We start from the raw sequence: 20702 nt of genomic DNA, 5'->3' as shown, positions 1-20702 counted from the left end.
AAAAACTTTGCAAGACTTGTTGGACACGTCTATCCCGGACGGTAAAAAGGGCGTCCTGGACCTCAAAGCTCTACGAGGTCTACTGCTCGGGTTAATAAACCGGCGTGGTGCCGAGATGGAGAGAGCGGGCAGCGGGGAGACAGCAGCCAGCGGGAAGAGAGGGGACAGGAGAGAGACAGCGGATGTTGGCCAGGATGTAGATATATATATATTTTATATATATATATATATATATATATATATATATATATATACATATATATATATATATATATATATTAGGGATGCAACAATACAGTTGACCCACGGTTCAATACGTACCGCGGTTTTTACCCATGGTGTTCGGTTCGGATGGCTTGGCAAATTAAAGTTTTTTTTCCCCATTATTCTTTGTTTAGGTGACGGGAACAGTAAGTATGTTAAGAAGAAAAAACTGGTTTTAGTTGCAATTCTCTTTATTTTACTTAAATGCAAAAATCAACTAACACAATGAAAGTGTACTGAAAATAGTGAGGTATAAAAATTAGCGCTTGTATGACTATTACAGGAGACGGGTTTGGACGGCGCTCTTCATTTCCCAATCCGCTATGTAATGACCAGTCACTGTGAGATAACTCTGTTACCCCCAAGCTCCAGCTATCTGTTATGAGAGCAAGACTTTGTGCTTTAACCAAAGCGTATTCAATTTTTGCGCACGTTTTTTCGTAGAGGTCGGGAAAAAAGGCTCCCGCCTCCACACAGTGATATCGCGGGGTGATGAAGCTGCAGATGTGTGGTCATGTTGGAAGTATTTCCATGTCCGTATCTAACTCATGTGTAACACTGCTTAAACACAGTCATTTTTTGTTTACTGTTTTTGTTTCATCTGCATCATGGTCAACAACAAATGTTCCCACACCACAGATTTGAATCACAGCGCTGCTCCTCGTGTTTCTGTCTCACTTCACCGCTCTCCAGGATTAGAGTGAAACCTGACACCAGCATCACAAGCTTGGTCACCGCCCCTAACTTTAGCACTCACTGACTGGATATTTACTGGCAGGGAGGCGTGTCTGTCTCAGCACGTAGACATACAGTGCAGGCAAACGCAAACAGTGTGTTTTGCATTATATATAAAATCAAATACCAGATTTAAAACACATTTAACTGTGAAATGAAACATAACTGAAACATAAATAGTGCAAGAGTAAAAATCACATTTGAAAGTAAAAATAGCATTGGAACTCAGTCCTGAAGAGTTCAAACACTGAAAATTGTAAAGAAAAACTAACAAACAAACAAACAAAAACAAACAAACAAAAAAAAACCAGTGAATCAAATTTGAGTGCAAAAAGGCACTGGAACAGTCTTCAAACAGCAGCAATATTCGTGAACACTTTGGCGTAGCCTTTCAACATTAATAAACACATCACTGCTCCTTTCACCTCATTCGCTCCTGTCGCCCTCCATTCCCATCTGGTGCATTTTGAAGCCATTTTGTTATTCTTGACTCAATTTCTTGGTCAGTGGCATCACAAGTTAGGCGATTACGTCGCACAGCAGCTAAAACAAAGACACAAGCAATTTTTCAAAAATCTGATATAGGCTAGAAATTTCATATTTGGCCATCAAGGCATGCAGTGTTAATCCAGCCATATAAAATGTATGGTCAAAGTGAGTCTGTGAGGGAGTCAATAAGTCTCAAGACAAACTTACCAATCAGAACATCTTTTATCTGCAGCTGCTGGAAGCCAATCTTTCCATTTATACCTCGCATGTTGATATTCTTGGCCAGAGAGTGTGTAATGGTTGCACCCATTACTCACTTTACACACTAACATCTCCCCCACCTTTAAGAGCCAGTGCATTTATCTGTGAATTGACATTTCCTTGTTAGTTGATTAGCAGTACAAAATGCTCCAACCCTAAACTAATATGTTTGAAATTGTTCAGAAAATCTGAACTGGTCTGATATTCTGAACAACAATTAAATGAATGCCCATTTGAGGTTAGCAGAAGTTGTGGATAGCACAAAGGTGACTGGGCCACTTCAGCCTATGATCACATGCTGAAGTCGCTTCTCATACAGTAACGATAAACAACTGAAACACCATGACAGCCCATGTGAACAAACAAAAATAAATCTATCATTTTCCATGGCCTTGAAATTCCATTTGGGATTTTCATGACTTTTCCAGGTTCCATTTTTCTATTGTACAACCCAACAACATTATTTAAAGTCTATATTATAAAGAACAGGGATAGCATTAGACAGTTTTTTCTCCTCAATATAAACTGACACCAGTTGGTTTTTGAGGTCAGGACTATGTCTGAGCCAGTCCGTTGAAAACCTGAAGGAGTGGCTATCAGCTACTGGTAACAAATTTGGTTCAACACCTGTCTTCTTCAACTACAGATTTCAATCCCTGGACAGTTGTAAAAATGATTTTCATTTGGTCCATCATCTCTGGATTTGTGAGAATATTTCACAGGAGTGCTTGGAAGAAATACATTTTTGCAGATAAGTAAACAAACCCATCAGAAGACCACATTCTACGAATGCAATAAAATGCTCACATGTATGAAGACTGGCCGTGCTTATCAAATGATGTAGCTCGGAAGAAACGGTCTGTCTTTGGTGCAGGCCAAGGGACGCGCGGTCGCTCCGGTGCGGGCCAAGGGACGCGCGGCCTCTCTGTTCCAGGTCAGGAGTATGGTGTACTCTGCAGGTAGCACGATTAGCATTAGACTCTCTTTTTGGTTCAGGAGATTCAAGATGCCCTTCTATTGGCATTTTTCTAAGTGGAATACATTATTCAGGAATTAAGAATAATAAGAAATAAGGATTTCTAGTGCATTAGACAGTACATCTTGTTAGCAAAGAAACAGAGGAAAGCAGACTATACATACATACATATACATACATACATATATATATACACTGCTTTCCTATATACTATAGTCTATATATATATATATAGTGGTCCTCCAACTCAAGCCAACGAGAATATGGAGTCAAGCCGTGCAGGTCGTGTACGAGACTATCGCGACATTTGTTTTGTTATCGCTTTACGGACAGTGCGCGTGCAGTTTTTATTCCCGCTTCACAGACGAAGCGGGAATAATTGGCGGGAAAAATACGCTAGCTACTTTGACTGTGTGTTATAACTCGACAATCCCGTCCAACTATCGTGGGAATGTGGGAATATTATATAATGAAATTATTATATAATATTAATATAATGTTCCTCCTTTCTATAGCCGGGCAACTATTGTTTAAACATCTAAACAGAATTCCAGCATAGAAGCTAACGATCTGTCCCACAGACTCCGGCCACCCAAAATACAAAAACCGTTTGCTCACTTCAGCGCTTCATTACCAGATATTGCACGGAGTGAGTGACGTTTCTCACAAAGCTTCTCTTCAACATTATATGAAACTCGGACAGTCCAGCTTCCCCGTTCAAATGAAATACAGTTTAAGCTACAACTTGTTTCTTTAAAATATTCTGTAAAGATTAATAATACCGTGTACTCACCTCTCTGTTCTCTCTGCTCAAAACAGCGTATCCGATTCAGATCGCACTTCGAAGTAGCAGGAGCCAATGAGAGCGTAGGAATCGGGATCACATGTTGAGCGGCGGCCAATGAGAGCGAAGAACAAGATCGGTTGGTTGTCGTCAGTGGTTTGAAGCGCTCGACACGGCGTATCGTCTCCGCCCATCACTACTTTTCAGAAAAAATAAAACAGAAATAAACGTTTTCTGTCAGTGTTGGAGCATGTGATGTGGTGTGAGTTTGAATGCACAAAATTGCAATAAACTCTGAAAGAGCTGAATTAGTGTGAGACACCACATAGAAAACATATGGGCAACATAAGCTCAATCACAATCGGGCCACATCTGGCAGGGACAGCCCTCTACCACATAAACCAAACCATAACGGGGCCACATCTGGCAGGGACAGACCTGGACCACATCTGGCATGGACAGACCTGGACCACATAAACCAAACCATAATGGGGCCACATCTGGCAGGGACAGATCTGGGCCACATAAATCAAACCATAACCGGGCCACATCTGGCATGGACAGACCTGGACCACATAAACCAAACCATAACGGGGCCACATCTGGCAGGGACAGATCTGGGCCACATGAACCAAACCATAACCGGGCCACATCTGACATGGACAGGTCTGGACCACATCTGACATGGACAGGTCTGGACCACATAAACCAAACCATAACCGGGCCACATCTGGCATGGACAGATCTGGGCCACATCTGACATGGACAGGTCTGGACCACATAAACCAAACCATAACCGGGCCACATCTGGCATGGACAGACCTGGGTCACATGAACCAAACCATAACTAGGCCACATGAACCAAACCATAACCGGGCCACATCTGGCATGGAAAGATCTGGGCCACATAAACCAAACCATAACCGGGCCACATCTGGCATGGAAAGATCTGGGCCACATCTGGCATGCCATCATATAAACAGTGCCATCACTGCACTGTCTGGACGCAAAGGAAACACTCGTCCTTGAACTAGGATTGCTGGGTGGAGTGGATGTGAAGGAAGCTTTTTCCTTCATTCTCCTTCATGCTGGGGGTTGAAAAATTTATTAAAAGGTGGTTTCATCTGGCTGGTGACCATGAGGGTGGCAGAAAAAGAACAACACCTTTAACATAACATTTCTGTAATGTTTCTGTAGTCTTTTGTTATTTTTGTATTGTAAATATTTGTTTTGATTTAACTGGTTTCTTATCTTTTTTCCACTGTTTATTTTTTATGTTGATTTAAATAAACCATTCTGCTTTGAATTTGTGTAGTTTCATTCTTTTATTATACCTTGCTTAATAAATATTATACGGGTAATTTCTGGTTCAGTTTTGGGGATTCTGGCATAATATTGGTCCAGTTCTGGCTGTTTTGTGGACCTTCTGGATAAATTGTGGCTGAGTTCTGGGGTAAAGGTGGTGGCATTTTGGCTCTTGTCTGGCTGACACGTGTGGATTCTGGCACTGTGGTGGGTCAGTTCTGGCTGATTTCTGGTGACATTGTGGAGTTGTGGCTGAGTTTTGGTCTGTTTCTAGCATTGGTCTGGTTGACTTTTGGCAAACCGCATTTGGGCCAGCTTTGGGCCGTAATTCCATGTGGTATCTGGGCCAAACTTAAAGCCGAAACTCAGCCAGACTTGGCCCAGATCCAATTTGCTATCTGGGGACTTTGGACTCTGGTTCTTTTTTATTCTTTCCTGTATCCCTTGATTGTAATAAAAAATTGTATATTTGAGTATTTGTCAGGTGATGTTTTCCCCACTGTTCCACACCTTGAAAAACAAACCTGTTTTGGTAGGGGGTTCCTGGGGTCTCCATTTATACCCTAGGTGACGTAGTCGGTTGTAAACAAGCTTTTTGCAAATTTAATTTAACTGTTGTGTCACATATCACCACCCGGCTGACACATGCACACTAAACTGGTCTACAGTTTAAGCAAAGCTGTGATTCCTCAGCCAGAGAAATCAGAAATAGAGCACAATGAAGACAATAAATGTAGAGGATCTTGATTATGTTCCAGGGCATGCAGGTTGCACTGATGATGATGATGATGATGAACCTGATGATGTACAAACCCTAATAGCTAGTGATGCAGACATTGCTTGCAGCCAAAAGCAATTGCTTATAGGAACACAGGAGGTAAAACACAGCTCATGTATATCCCAGATCCAGATGCTCTGACCAGCACCTTGGGTAAACATAATCCATGGCTGAAGGTGGATATTACACCATTTACCATCTCTGACGTTGTTCCCCCTGAAGTCAGTCAGCTTGGATCTCCTCTCACTTACTTTAACAGGCTTTGCCCTGATAAAATGGTAAATTACAGAAGCGAGCAAGCCAATATTTACTATGCTCAAGTGAATGAATATCCAGTCTAAAAGAGATGCAAGAGTTTCTTGTCATTCTGCTCGACGTGGATGTATATAAATTTATTATCATTAGTTGATTATTAGAATTCACAAAGCCAATGAGACTTAATTGCAGATGTTATGAACAGAAGGAGATTCATGGCCCCTGCGCAGATTCATTCATGTCACAGCTAACTATAGCCAGGGAAGTTCTTCACCGTTTACCTATTTTTGACATGCTAAGGCTGACGTATCATAAATCTTGGAGTAAAATGCCTTAAAAACTTCTTTCATGCATGGCCTATCCCTTCCCAGCCTTGCCTCACACAAACCTGCCCCAACCTAAACGCCTAAATACGACCCATCTGCCTTGCTTATTTACCAAACCTGAATAAACAACCCGTCTAACCCATCACCGCCCAGCCACCAGGTACTTACCCTTTAAGCTTTAAGTTTCATTTATTTATTAATATATGCATCAATCTATTTCACCTTCTTCTACTTTCTTCTTCTTCCTTTTCTTTTGTTTCGTTTTTTAAAGCAATAACTTTTCACAGTTTAGACAGCTTATATTTATTTACAGATGTTTTATATTTTATACAGATGTTTACTTTAACAGATATTTTATACAGATGTGTACTCAAAGCTTTTATTTATTTGATTGGTTGGTTTTCTCAGGTGTATGGCTTTTTATTTCTTTTCTTTCTTTTTCTTTTCTCCCTCTCATTCTTTGCACATAACCTAGAATTCCAGCTCCAGTTGTTTTTTTCTTTTTTAATGTATTTAAATATTTTGTTTCTCTTTTCTTTCTTCAATTATGCTTGGTGTTTAGCCATTTTTAGACATGTAAGGCTGGCTTGGAGTTGGGTGTGGTGGGGGGTATAGGGGTGTGTGTTAGGGGTTTATAAATAAGATAATACAAGTGTACCTTGAAAAGCACACCTCACATTTACCTTGTATGTCATGTCTCTGTTTAAAAATCAATAAAAATATTGTTGAAAAAAAATCAAGTGTGATATGAATTTTATGATAACTAGGACATGCAAAAGGCAGCATTTTGTTCAATTACTTCTTATATACTTTGGAGGTTGATAAATAGCCACAAAGAACACTGAAGTGTGGAATTCACTAATAAGTGTGAATTAAAAAAGTCAAATTATTTTGCTTCTAAACCTTATACAGTATTGTGTTCTTGGCTGACATTAGTGGAACCTGATGTGCTTTTCTGACAAGTAACTCTAGACTTCCTGTCAGACATGTCTGGTCATTCTCTTCTGATCTCTTTCATTAACAAGGTGTGTTAGCCTGCAGACTCTCCACACACAGGATGTTTTCTCAGGAGATCAACAGTTTCTGAAATACTCAAAGCAGTCTAGTAATAAATAAGCAGTTATATAGTTTATTTTAAAGTGGATGGACATTGACATATAATGATATATGGAGGCAGTCTTAATAATGTGTATGTATATTATAATGTTCAGGGCATCCTCTAGACATTCTCTGTCCGTTGAAGCAAACATGCAGAACATGAGAAACTTAAGATATTACGGGTGGATAAAGTTTTTAATGCAATAACAGCATAGCTCTGGAATATTATCAATAAGGGGAAGATTTCAATTGTTTTATGTCCCCATTTATGGACAGACAACCTATTTTAAATTCCCCCTTCTCCCAAATAAAAAAGAGTGTAATATACAATCTTATGAGCTAGGTCTTGTGGATATCTTGAGAAACAAATATTGAAATTGCAGATATTTTACTATTTCATCCCATAGACATGCAGAGTAGATTACTTTTCATGACCAAAACATAACATATATGACAAGGTCCAAAAATCAACTCTTGAGGAACTCTACATAATAAGTTTGAAGATCCATAAAAGACACAATTACTGATGCAGGGCAGTACCAGTTCAAAAGCCTATCAATTAAATGTACTCAGTGGAGCTGATTATTGATAACAATGACGACAATTCAGAGTGCTGGCCATCCCACCTTTCTGCAGAGTTGGAAACTTGTGTGTGTTTGTGGTCAGTTTACTTACCTTAAGGACATTTCTAGATCCTATCAATGCCACCAGCCTTTAACCTAGTCTGAATTGTCACAAAATCTCTTGAACAAAGGCTCAAATGCTCTCCAGAAACAGGTTTATTAACCTCAGTGTACAGATAGTTACCTTGTCCTTATGCTTCAAGTAATCTAATTAGGCATTAGTAACAATGCTTATTAAAACACTAAAGCTAACAAAAAATTTTTTTGATAAATAAAGATTGTTAGTGGTTAGTTGTAAAGGTTCAACTGGACAAGACCATCTTTAACATGTCTTTCTCCATTCATAATCAGAGAGGTCTGAGATGAGGGTTCATTGACAATTGCTTCTTGTTTTTCATATTTTCAACTTTTGTTGAAAAAAAATCCTTGTTCACAATCATGAAATCTATAATCAGCATGAACTGCACAATTAACAGCACACCAATGGCCAGTACCATCCAATAATAGTCTTTAAAAGTGCTAGTTTCTTCTCTATCCAATGGGTGAGGAACAACCTCAACTAGCACTTTAAAAGATAATAAGTAATAAATAATAAAGAAATGGCACTAACTGCGAGTTAAAATGGCATCGAAAGTTCACTTTCCGTTAGTGGTGCATGAGAGTTTCTCTCTTCTCCCTGCTACTAATTTAGCAAGTTATCTTGTGTTCTTAAGCAATACTTTTAGGCAAAGCTAAAAAAAAAAAGGCAAGCTACAAGTTAAAATGGCATCAAAATGATTTTTTTGTGGTGCAAGGCAGTCTATTTCTCCTCCATTGTACTAAATCAACAAGTACTCTGAGGTAATATTAAAAGTTGAGCACTCATGAAGTGCACATGCATGAGCAGACAAAATAAAGAGCACACATACATTACAGCAGATTTCTTTTCTTTGCATATCCCAGCTGAGGAGGTTGGGGTCAGAGTGCAGGGGCAGCTATGATACAGTGCCCCTAGAGCTGAGAGGATAAAGGGCCTTGCTCAATTGCCCAACAGTGGAGCTTGGCGGTGCTGGGGCTTGAACCCCAATACTCCAATCACAAACCCAGAGCCTTAACCACTTGAGCCACCACTGCACCAAGCAAGATGCAGGCTAAAGCGGCTAAAACATCAGACACAAGTAAATACAACCCCAAACACCAAAGCAATTACACACTATAAAAATTTCATGTAGCACATTATCAGATTCAACCCATATTTAAACTTATTTTATCCTGATTTTTCTGTAGAAATGCTGAATGGTGAAAAGTTTTATATCATAAATTTAAATAGAAATATCAGCAAAACATGTAATTTAGACAGATTAATACCTTTGATTTTATGGTAATCAGGGGCGGACTTATTGATTTGGGGACCCTAAGTGATTCCAGGTATGGGAATCTCGCGCATGTGCAGTAAGATAGGAACATTCCACTATTCATGAATCATGGGGGGGCCCCCCGCATTTGAAAAGATGTAATAATAATGTTAAAATCTTAATGGTTATAGACAGACCATACAATATATGATAGAAGAGTAATAAGTACTATACGATTTATATAGGCTACTTGGTATTGGTCGGGGGCCCCCTAATTCCCCGGGGCCCTAAGCGGCTGCTTACCTCGCTTACTGGTTAAGTCCGCCCCTGATTATGCTAGCAAACAGTCAATGCAAGAAAGTTTTCACGTTTAATTTACACCGGTCAGGCATAACATTATGACCTGCCTAATATTGTGCTGGTCCCCCTTTTGCTGGCATCAAGATGTTAGCAAGAGATCCCTTATGTCTTATTTTAACTTTATACAATTGAGTTTGGTTATTTTTATTCTAAGAAAACCTTAAAATCCACTTTCAATTTATGCTTCAGTAGTTAATCTTTAGCCATTTTACACCACCAGGCTCAGACTGTGTACTAACTTGGTGAGGTTAGTTGATAAAGTAAAATGTGACCTTGACCTGAGTTTAGTCAGAAGGTCTGCCCATCTGGCCTCCAATGCATGTAAACTGAGCAGGCAGTTCTCTCACTTTGGTGATTGATAACAGTAACAGTAGGGTTTGCCATTGTGCATGCTCTCTAACAGAATGGATATCAGGCACCGGATCCAGTCAGTCCATGGCCAAATGCACACACACAGATGACTGACTGGTACTATCATAAGTTACGGTGGAAGCCATGAGCTTATCATCTTGGAGTTGGACTCCATAATCTAGTAAAGGGCAGCAGTAAAGGGGCACATTACATGCTGGACTACAGACAGATGCATATGTCTACATTTTGGGGTGATTGAACATAGCATGTGTTATGTTCAGAATCCTAAATGGCATTAATTATATCTAGTACCTTTGGCTCATGGAAATGTAGGACATTTAGGAACCATTTCTGCCCAGTAGACTGCTCAGACAGCTTGTTTTGAAGTTGTTTTGAATTATGTTAAGTATTCTAAACTGTTGGTTATAGCTTGTTGATCATCAGGTTTTCATACCAATGAAGCCGGAGCCACACCTGATATCAGCAGTTTAATCAGTTGATCTTGGCTTCCATTAGAATCAGCCATGACTTCTGCTTGATGGCTTCTGAAAGAGGAGACTTGATAGATTTTGATAGGAGTCGATCACCAGTTTTGGATGATTTCCAACTTGACTTTGATGGAAAGTCTCAGCATGCACACAAGAGGCTGTATTATTAAAAAATTTCAAGTAATTTTTTAAATGTCCCATTATCATAAGCTGTTACGCAGTGTGAAACTATTTAAAATGTTCTTTTACATTTATTTTTTAACCTGCATCATTTACAGAACAGAACATTATTCTGATTCATCCAAATCATCATCCTGCACAAACTGATGAATACTATGCTTTTGATTTTACATTTTACCAAAAAAACAAACAAAATAAATACGGCCCACAGACAAAGGATTGAAAACACTTAAAAGAAAACCTTGGTATTCTAAAGATATGATGCCGCATGTAATGTTCTAACTAACCCCCCCTAAAAGTCACAGGTAGTACAAACATCTTGGGTGCTTTTCTGTGTGTATGCTGATTCTTTCCAAGAAAGTGAAGGATCCAGATATCCAAATCTGGTGAGCGAGTCCCATCAAAACCTACTGAGTCTTCACTTCCAGGAGCACACTCACCTTGCAATCTCCTTGTGGGCTGAGTTCTCCCTTTATGTTTGTTGTCTGCTGTGTGTGAGGATGCTAGGTCTACTGCTACATCTGCAAGATTTTTAAGTTGATATTGACCTGGCAGACGAGGTGGCATGCTCGTCTTCCGCCTTATAAGGGTCCAAAATGTAAGTATGTCCCACAGTTTAAAACACAGGATTTTACTCAACAAACCTGTTTAGAACAAGGAGGCTGGTACCTGTATGGCTCTACAGGGCTGGTTTGTAAAAGCCCTCCTTTTCCATGAGCTAAAGTTATCAGATAAAATCAATGCCATGCTGCCACAGGACTTAGAAAGATTATTCATTAAATCACCCCAGACATATGCAAGTGAAACTCATCTAAGGACAGGCCACTGGGACAAAGTGCACTAGTCCACCATGCACTGTGCACCTTTGTACCTTTATTGCTGATGCTGATCAAAGTTAACAGAATTCATAAGCTAGACGTTGGAGTCCTACTATTGGCCCCAGGATAGCAAGGTCATGGCTTGCACTGTAACTTAGGATAGTCCCTGTCATTCACCTGTGTCTTTGTGTTTGGCTCTGGACTGACTGGACCTGGTGCTGTGCCTGATTCCCATTCTCTCAGAGAGGATGAAAAACTCGAATGGATATCTCTAAAGCCTGCCTTTTTGCTTTAAATAACCTTCGCAAAAAGTGGGATGACACCGTGTGCAGTTTTCTTGCATTGCTGGTCATATTGGCTGACCTTGTGGCTAAACTCAGGTCAAGGTCTTTTGTTTACTTATCAATCGATAATGCAACATTCTGACCAGTACACACCCTATGGTACTATTTATACTGAATAGTGACCCAGAGACCAGCTGTCAGTCTGTCATGGAGGAAAGGGACACTGGATTTCCTTGTATAAATAGAGACTAAGATGTTTTGTTTCCTCATGACATTGTGGCATTTGTTGTTTAAGTGTCTCTCATCACCCCTGACAATTTAGAGGGTAAAACAGAACAGAAGCTGACATTACAATTATTTCAAAGTGTTTATTCTTTCATTGAATTATTTCTGTCGGGAACGTAGATTCTCTGGCAAGGATTCCTTAGGGTACCATTGCTTTTCCTTCTTTATGCCTGTACCTGGAATTGAGAGATACAATGTCAGAGGGTCAGTGATCATTACAGCAATGTGTTTTTGAGCACACAATGACATTTTAACAACACTTTACCAATTAGGTTCTGTAAACCTCAATGTAGACACCCATTTTTTATTCTAATTCCTTACTTTTTATTTGATGTCCTCCTTAATCAGTTCTATTCTATGTATCTGATCACTTTTATTATACTTATTTTATTATTATTTATATTAGGGATGTGTGGATATTGGGATGATATATAATATAATCAACAATTAGCGCCTTCTTGTAGCAGATACCGGATATTAATAACCAATATATGTACTTTTCTTTTTATTTTAAAGATTATACTCCATATCTAAAAAGTTTAGAAGTCAGTGATTAATTTTACATAGCCATGACACAGGTAAATCAGACATGACAATTATTGTAAACATAGTTGGTATTTAAAACAAGAGAAGTTTCTTTCCATTTCATTTTTTAACCTTAGATTTCTAAACTAGATTTTTCCCAATGTGCACACACACACACAGAGTTGCTTTGCTAGCTCAGTACACTTAAAGCTAGTTCACAACTAGCTGTAAATTATGTGCTACACAGCTAGCAACATCACACTCCTCCACAGTCTTAGCCATAGTGTGAGCTTTGATCAGGTATGAGAGTCATCACAATATTGCACAGAGCCAACAAAGCAACATTAGAAAAGTAGCAGTGACATGGGAGACCATAACAGAACTCTAAATGCTCAAAGAGCTGGATGGAGTCTCTGAGCCTCCACAAGTGAAAATCGTTGGTCATCGGGAGCAATAAAAACTCTTCATCTTGTCTGTGATGGCTTTAGCATTTGTACTGCCATTTTAAGTCCCTTCTGGACAAATCCCTCTGCTGCTGCTTATGTTTTCTTTCTAATGTTAGCTAAACAATTTTTCAATAGATCACTACAATGAGGAGTTTTCAGATAACTGATTAATAATATTAAAAAACGTTTTTTTGCATTTTACCCTTGTTCCAAACTGAAATTTGCAAGTTGGTGAGTGTCTGGGACGTACCAGTGCAACGCAGCTCCATCTTGGGAAGCTGCTCTCGTAATGGCAGCAGCCGTTTAGTCGTTTTTCTGCTAGATGTCAGCAGCTGACTGTGGTTGACCTTGTCCTCCTGTTTACTGTAGTCTATAGTGATAAAAACACAAAAGTTCAAAACATCAAAGAAAACCAAATCTAACTTGATTGCTAGAGTAGATCTGTCGTGTGTGAGAGTCCAATGTATTATTCATTTTTTGTGTCACTGATGAATATGCAGGATATAACACACATGCAAGAAGGTTTTGCTCAATGTATTTTTACATCACTTTGATTAGGTAACAGGAATCCTACTTAATCTAAAAATCGCATGTCTTGTATCGGTCGAAAGACAGGGACTGTGAGCTCCGAATTTGTAGCAGTAGTTTCTGTTGTTCTCTGAATCATTTTGCATTGGTACCAAACTAGATTTTTCCCAATGTGCACGCACACACACACACAGAGTTGCTTTGCTAGCTCAGTACACTTACAGCTAGTTCACAACTAGCTGTAAATTATGTGCTACACAGCTAGCAACATCACATTCCTCCACAGTCTTAGCCATAGTGTGAGCTTTGATCAGGTATGAGAGTCATCACAATATTGCACAGAGCCAACAAAGCAACATTAGAAAAGTAGCAGTGACATGGGAGACCATAACAGAACTTTAAATGCTCAAAGAGCTGGATGGAGTCTCTGAGCCTCCACAAGTGAAAATCGTTGGTCATCGGGAGCAATAAAAACTCTTCATCTTGTCTGTGATGGCTTTAGCATTTGTACTGCCATTTTAAGTCCCTTCTGGACAAATCCCTCTGCTGCTGCTTATGTTTTCTTTCTAATGCTAGCTAAACAATTTTTCAATAGATCACTACAATGAGGAGTTTTCAGATAACTGATTAATAATATTAAAAACGTTTTTTGCATTTTACCCTTGTTCCAAACTGAAATTTGCAAGTTGGTGAGTGTCTGGGACGTACCAGTGCAACGCAGCTCCATCTTGGGAAGCTGCTCTCGTAATGGCAGCAGCCGTTTAGTCGTTTTTCTGCTAGATGTCAGCAGCTGACTGTGGTTGACCTTGTCCTCCTGTTTACTGTAGTCTATAGTGATAAAAACACAAAAGTTCAAAACGTCAAAGAAAACCAAATCTAACTTGATTGCTAGAGTAGATCTGTCGTGTGTGAGAGTCCAATGTATTATTCATTTTTTGTGTCACTGATGAATATGCAGGATATAACACACATGCAAGAAGGTTTTGCTCAATGTATTTTTACATCACTTTGATTAGGTAACAGGAATCCTACTTAATCTAAAAATCGCATGTCTTGTATCGGTCGAAAGACAGGGACTGTGAGCTCCGAATTTGTAGCAGTAGTTTCTGTTGTTCTCTGAATCATTTTGCATTGGTACCAAACTAGATTTTTCCCAATGTGCACGCACACACACACACAGAGTTGCTTTGCTAGCTCAGTACACTTACAGCTAGTTCACAACTAGCTGTAAATTATGTGCTACACAGCTAGCAACATCACATTCCTCCACAGTCTTAGCCATAGTGTGAGCTTTGATCAGGTATGAGAGTCATCACAATATTGCACAGAGCCAACAAAGCAACATTAGAAAAGTAGCAGTGACATGGGAGACCATAACAGAACTCTAAATGCTCAAAGAGCTGGATGGAGTCTCTGAGCCTCCACAAGTGAAAATCGTTGGTCATCGGGAGCAATAAAAACTCTTCATCTTGTCTGTGATGGCTTTAGCATTTGTACTGCCATTTTAAGTCCCTTCTGGACAAATCCCTCTGCTGCTGCTTATGTTTTCTTTCTAATGCTAGCTAAACAATTTTTCAATAGATCACTACAATGAGGAGTTTTCAGATAACTGATTAATAATATTAAAAACGTTTTTTGCATTTTACCCTTGTTCCAAACTGAAATTTGCAAGTTGGTGAGTGTCTGGGACGTACCAGTGCAACGCAGCTCCATCTTGGGAAGCTGCTCTCGTAATGGCAGCAGCCGTTTAGTCGTTTTTCTTTTAGATGTCAGCAGCTGACTGTGGTTGACCTTGTCCTCCTGTTTACTGTTCTTGCCTTCTTTGGGGGGGGTGACGGTCAGTCTCACTTCCTTGTGGACTCGCTCATCAGAACCACAGCTCTCTTCCTCCCTGGTTTGCTCCACGCTCCCCTCTGTAGACGATCTCTCATCGGACTTGTCCAAGTTAGTCCACTGCCTCACCCTGGAGAAGTAAAAAGGCTGATGTTTAACTACGGAAGCATAAAGTGTAGGTGAACTGAAGGTGGATTATGGTCTTAGGAATATAAGGAAATTACGATTTATGATTTCCTTAAAAGAAGTAAAACTAAGCAGAATAAGGGTAAAACAAGACACTTGTGTTACTCATTGTTTCCTATAGTTACTGTTCTTGTTACAATACTTTCCACCTATACATGTTATTATTATAGCCATGATACAAACTACTGACAAAAATGAGCTTTACCTCCTGTTGCACTTTGGAGCGGGGACACTTGGAGGCTTAGGCAATACCGGAATGGATCTGAGAGCATCCAGAAAAAAAGAAAAAGAAGCACAGGACAGAGTTAATTTATAGTACTCAGTCATGTAGAATACATTAAAATGGATTTAAAGCTCAAGATGCAAACATACGGTCCAGGAGTACTCATGCTGACAGGACGATCACAGGAGAGGCAGTTGAACTTTGTCAAACACTCTCTGTTAGGAAGAGGGAGAAAAAAATACATTAATGTGAAGACATGGTAGAAGTCAAAACACTGTCAAAACACTTGACAAGTCAAAACACTGGCTGCTGTATTTTTATGTACTACATTCTGCAAATAGATTTTATCTACAAAGAAACAACAACAAAGTAACAGGGCAGAACCAATCAGTCTCAAAATCTACTGTGGAATTCATCATATGCCATAGACAAATAAAATGAAAATGTCCCTGCAACAGCAGCACATGGCTGTTAATCACCAAAGCTGTATCTCTGAAAATGTAGGATCCAAAAGTACAGTTGAAAAAGGGTTGGACAGTTTATTGGTCGTTATTAGGTACTAAATTTGGCCTGCAATCACATAGTTTAACCAGAAAACGGTGAACACAATGGCATAGGTGAAACTATGCTGGCTTTAAATGGGGCAAGCACATAATGTACATGTGAGCAGGAAGCATGGAGCTTTAATTAAAAAGAAAAGCATCATAATATAGAAGCATCTTTTAGAGTGTGGCTAAAGAGGGAGAAGCTATAAAGGAGTTTTACACTGAAACACACTGACACTGTTTGCATCACTCACTTCTTGAAGACAGCAGCATCATCTGAGGGTTGGCCGTGTAGCATGAGGATTCTCAACCTGAAAACCTCTAGCTGCTTCCTCAGATGATCCATGTCAGTGCGGTCCACCTGAAACCAGAGACACAAAACATTACAATCAGATGTATATTCAGAGTTCATCGGAGCCTTGTCTTAACTTTAAAAGATTAACTCATCTTTCTGATTTTTCAGAATACCGTATTATGTGTCGCTTCTCCTTAAGAACATTTAGTGTTCTTTTCGCTCTAGCATATGATTTACCTTACAGCGGACTTATTGACTGAAATCAAATGTGCTAGACCAAGCAATCACTAAACAATTTTGACAGGAACGGTAAACCTGTACAATTATATCTTAGCAACCTGTTCTTCCTCAGGCCCAACAAAAAAAGGTTTTTCATGTTAAGTCACAGATCTGCTCTGTTTACCTTGCAGTCTAGATCCTGGAAAATCTTCTCATTGGCATTTTGACAGGTCTCCTTATAGTCACAGAAGTTGCAGTAAAGATCCCGTAACTTCTTCTTCAGCTTGGCTGCTGCTGTATCATGCAGGAGGACCTTGTTCTCCAGTGTCTGCATGTCCGCTCTCTGAATGAGGGAGAAAAATTTCACCCACTGAAAGTGACATTGGATGGACTTTGTATTTGATAATGTGTTACAATTTAGGACACTCACAATGTCTTCAACAATTTTTGTGAGCTCCTTGTCTGCCATCTTCTCATCCCGCTCCTTCATAATCTTGTACAGCTCCTGAGAGACAAGCTTACATGTTACATGTATTACATGTATTTTTCTGTGTGTATAATAGTGGTACTCTAATGCCAGTGCCGTATTTTCCGTGACTAATACAAACTCAGTATTCCTTACCTGGGTTTGACTTTGTCCCTGCTTCTGATGCTTCAGCAGCTTGTTGGTGGTTCTGTGGAGCTTCTCACATTCAGCCTGTAGTTTCAGAACAGCCTCCTGTGCATCCTGCATTTCCTTCTCTGAGCTTTCCTTCTGTTCGCTGAGTGCCAGCATTTCCTGCTTCACATTTTGGAGCTCCTCATGCAGGCTCTGCACTTCATTCCTGTCAAAGTGTATATTACAGTGTAAGAAAGATTGTGAGGATGTATTTAGTAGACAATTGTGGAACGGAGGATTCTACAATTGTTTTTTTTACTATCAGCTCAGGTTTTTACATACATACATATTTTTCTTAACATTAATGTAACTTTGCTAACCATTCTACAACTGTTTTTTTACTACCTGTTCAGATTTTCAAGTATTTTTTAAATACTTCTCTTGGAAGGTTCATTATGGTTAGAAAGACTGGTGTATAATCCCACCCACAGACAGTTGTGGAATTGATTACACAGATTACACAGAGTTAAAGGTTACAAGTACACATGTATTGTACAACTAGCTAATATTTTAATTTGCATCTATATAAAAATACTTCCTCAGATTCTTAGATAGAAAATGTAAATGTTAACATTTCCGAGTAAGAGAAGGATCTACAACTGTTCCCACTGTTGCTTCCTGTAGCCTGAGAATGGAATTTACCTGAGGTCAGCTGTTTGCAGATGAGGCTGCTGCTCCGATCCACTGATATTGTCTCTGCCCTGGCTGACTGTCACCTGAAACTCCTCCAGCATATTTTCTATTTCTCCTAAGCAAAAAAATTCAAATACAGAACAATTAATACATGCTTCCAATACCCAGATTTGGACCAGCTACATATGCACAGCAGGAAAAGGGGCTTAAATATCAGACAAATCACAGTATATGAATTGTGTTCTTTTAATGTTTTAATCTATAAGACTCTCTGTAATTAGTCTTTTAAACATAGTTGTCAAACTGTAGTTTATGAAATTCATATTATACAGTTATATGCCAATATGCTGCCATTTTTGGCCTCAGTAGTTGCATAAGCATGTCACCTTCCAGGCGCACCACACGAGCCTCCAGGCTCTTCTGCGTCTCCTTTAGTTGAACTACGTCCAGCAGAGCTTTGGGTGACTCTGGGTCCTGCTCAACCCCACTGTAGACCTGGGACAGGGCTCCATCAGATACGTTTGTCAAAGAGTCTCTTAGGGTAGGAGAGACATTAATCCCTCTACTTGTATCTGAGAACCCGGTGTCAGTGATGCTGTCTTTCAGTTCCTGTATGGAAATGGATCATATATCCACCATTATGTCATCTTGAGAGGACACGATTCTCTAAATTAAGACTACATGCAATGCAATCAAATCTAGCATTTGTTTGCTAAACATCTCGGCTGGTATGTTGTGTTCATTTCGGTAAATTATCACATTCTATTCAATCTGTTTTAATTAAGCAGGGTTTTATAAAGTACGAGTTATTCAAACTGCACAAATTGCACACAGTGCTAATCCATCATCTTACCTTCAACATGTTTTGTCTCTCGATGACGAGAGCCGCTCGCATGTCTTCCATAGTCACACACTGCATAAACAAGATAATGAACAGGTTCAGCTTTTGTTGCATTTTACTGTTTTCTGTCACCTGTGTTACACTCTGTGTAAATGAACAGACTTCAGTATGAACTGATGTTCTCACTTTGACTATGTGGAATGTATTCGATAAAAAGAAGTGAAGTATATGTATGTGCTCACCTGATTAAGCTGATTTTGGAGTGTCTCCATTTCTTTCTTCAGCATGTTTATGTCCTCCTTGAGCTCCTGATTCTCTTTATTCTCTTCTCTTCCTGATTTTTGCATCAGACTTGTAGACTGAGAATGGAAAATATGGGCCTTCAGATACTTATTAAGGTTTCAGTTTAAGTTTCTACACTAAGATTTCTCAGACAGAATGTTATACATTTCAACATCACAGTGACTAACAGTAAAATAGTAAAGTTTAATGTGGAGGCTAATTTAAACAACATGTAAAACGGGGTAGAAAACATTACAGGTATTTGTGTAGTATTAGATTTCTGCTGAACAATAAAAGGATGTCCAGATGTTAGAAGAATGGCTAGAGAATGGGGTCTTACCTTGGACACTGCCTTCTCCAACTGCTTGCTCGTGTCCGAGATGGAGAGGCTCAGCGGCTGCGACTCATCTTCATCCCGGCCGACGTCCGCTGTCTCTCTCCTGTCCACGGTCTCCATCCTGTCCACGGTCTCCATCCTGTCCGCGGTCTCCATCCTGTCCGCTCTCTCCATCCTGTCCGCGGTCTCCATCCTGTCCCCTCTCTTCCCGCTGCCCTCGCTCTCCATCCTGGCCGCTGTCACCCCACTGCCCCCTCTCTCCATCTCGGCACCACGCCGGTTTATTAATTCAAGCAGTAGACCTCGTAGAGCTTTGAGGTCCAGGACGCCCTTTTTACCGTCCGGGATAGACGTGTCCAAAAACTCTTGCAAAGTTTTTTTCGACATTTTCGCATGAAGTCCACTCATCGTAGCTTCTCTTTGAAAATGAACAGCTAATACTGACGCGTTGATACTCTGACGTAAGGTTCTGTTCTAAGGTTCTGTTCTGTTGCGTAATAAATTCGAATGTGTTACTATAGAGACCTGACCTGACAAGAACATTAAAACACTTCAACACCAAACCCTTAAATCACTCATGTCTGCCATGTCGAGACAAAAAGCGGCTAAGCTGCTAACTAGCTAGGTCAGTTTTTCTAACGAAGTTTATAACAGCTTGTTGCAGCAATAAACAAACATAAAAATGAAGGAATGAACACACATTACACTTTATAGTTACAATTTACTATGTTTACCAATGATTACTGCTTTGTTTTTCATCTGTCCCCTGTTTGTCATGAGCAGTAAAACTGACCACTGTTCTTACAAATCTGCACATTTTGTTATTTAATTTTTGCTACATATTTTGACCCCTTTTCAGCGGTGACTATATAATTTTTAGGTCCATCTTTTCACACTTAGGTCAACTGAGAGACTCGTACACAACTATTTCAGAAGGTGCAAATGTTCATGAATGTTCAAGAAAGAAACACAAAACATTAAGATCCAGGGTAGACTGTTATTATTTCAGTCTATAACTTCATTCAGTCACACAAAAGGAAGAAAGTTGCTGGTCAGTCATCATGTAATGGGGTCAAACAAGAATTCACCTTAGTAGGGATCAAACCATGATGTTGTTGTGAACAGGGCAGAGGGTAAATGAGAGAGCAAAATAAATG

At 39.6% G+C, this 20702-nt stretch overlaps 1 protein-coding gene and 1 long non-coding RNA gene across 2 annotated transcripts; both read right to left on the bottom strand.

Moving 5' to 3' along the window:
- Positions 1-268: 268 nt before the first annotated feature.
- Positions 269-3576, bottom strand: LOC131344946 (uncharacterized). Its single transcript, XR_009203419.1, has 4 exons — positions 3519-3576; positions 2557-2702; positions 1696-1851; positions 269-1542 (listed from the first exon to the last, which is right to left on the bottom strand). It is a non-coding gene; the product is annotated as an uncharacterized LOC131344946 (long non-coding RNA).
- An 8517-nt stretch (positions 3577-12093) lies between these two features.
- Positions 12094-19364, bottom strand: LOC131345333 (glutamine-rich protein 2-like). Its single transcript, XM_058378176.1, has 14 exons — positions 19169-19364; positions 18939-18998; positions 18472-18694; positions 18095-18200; positions 17417-17618; positions 17225-17299; positions 16979-17137; positions 16535-16641; positions 15885-15950; positions 15718-15774; positions 15188-15456; positions 14202-14321; positions 13216-13335; positions 12094-12170 (listed from the first exon to the last, which is right to left on the bottom strand). Exons 1-14 carry the CDS (start codon positions 19271-19273, stop codon positions 12094-12096), a joined length of 1746 nt encoding a protein of 581 aa, XP_058234159.1. The 5' UTR covers positions 19274-19364.
- Positions 19365-20702: the final 1338 nt, after the last annotated feature.

This window comes from Hemibagrus wyckioides, linkage group LG24, assembly GCF_019097595.1.
Source record: "Hemibagrus wyckioides isolate EC202008001 linkage group LG24, SWU_Hwy_1.0, whole genome shotgun sequence".
NCBI classification, from domain to species: domain Eukaryota; kingdom Metazoa; phylum Chordata; class Actinopteri; order Siluriformes; family Bagridae; genus Hemibagrus; species Hemibagrus wyckioides.
Note: the sequence above shows the minus strand (reverse complement) of the source record. Positions and strands in the feature narration are given on the sequence as shown.

Coding starts and splice junctions, on each gene's coding strand:
- LOC131345333 (XM_058378176.1), bottom strand. CDS start 19,273: ATGCAAAAATCAGGAAGAGAAGAGAATAAAGAGAATCAGGAGCTCAAG. Junction 15,457..15,717: donor GCTCCAAAGTGCAACAGGAG/GTAAAGCTCATT, acceptor TTACTTCTCCAG/GGTGAGGCAGTGGACTAACT. Junction 14,322..15,187: donor GATGGAGCTGCGTTGCACTG/GTACGTCCCAGA, acceptor TTATCACTATAG/ACTACAGTAAACAGGAGGAC.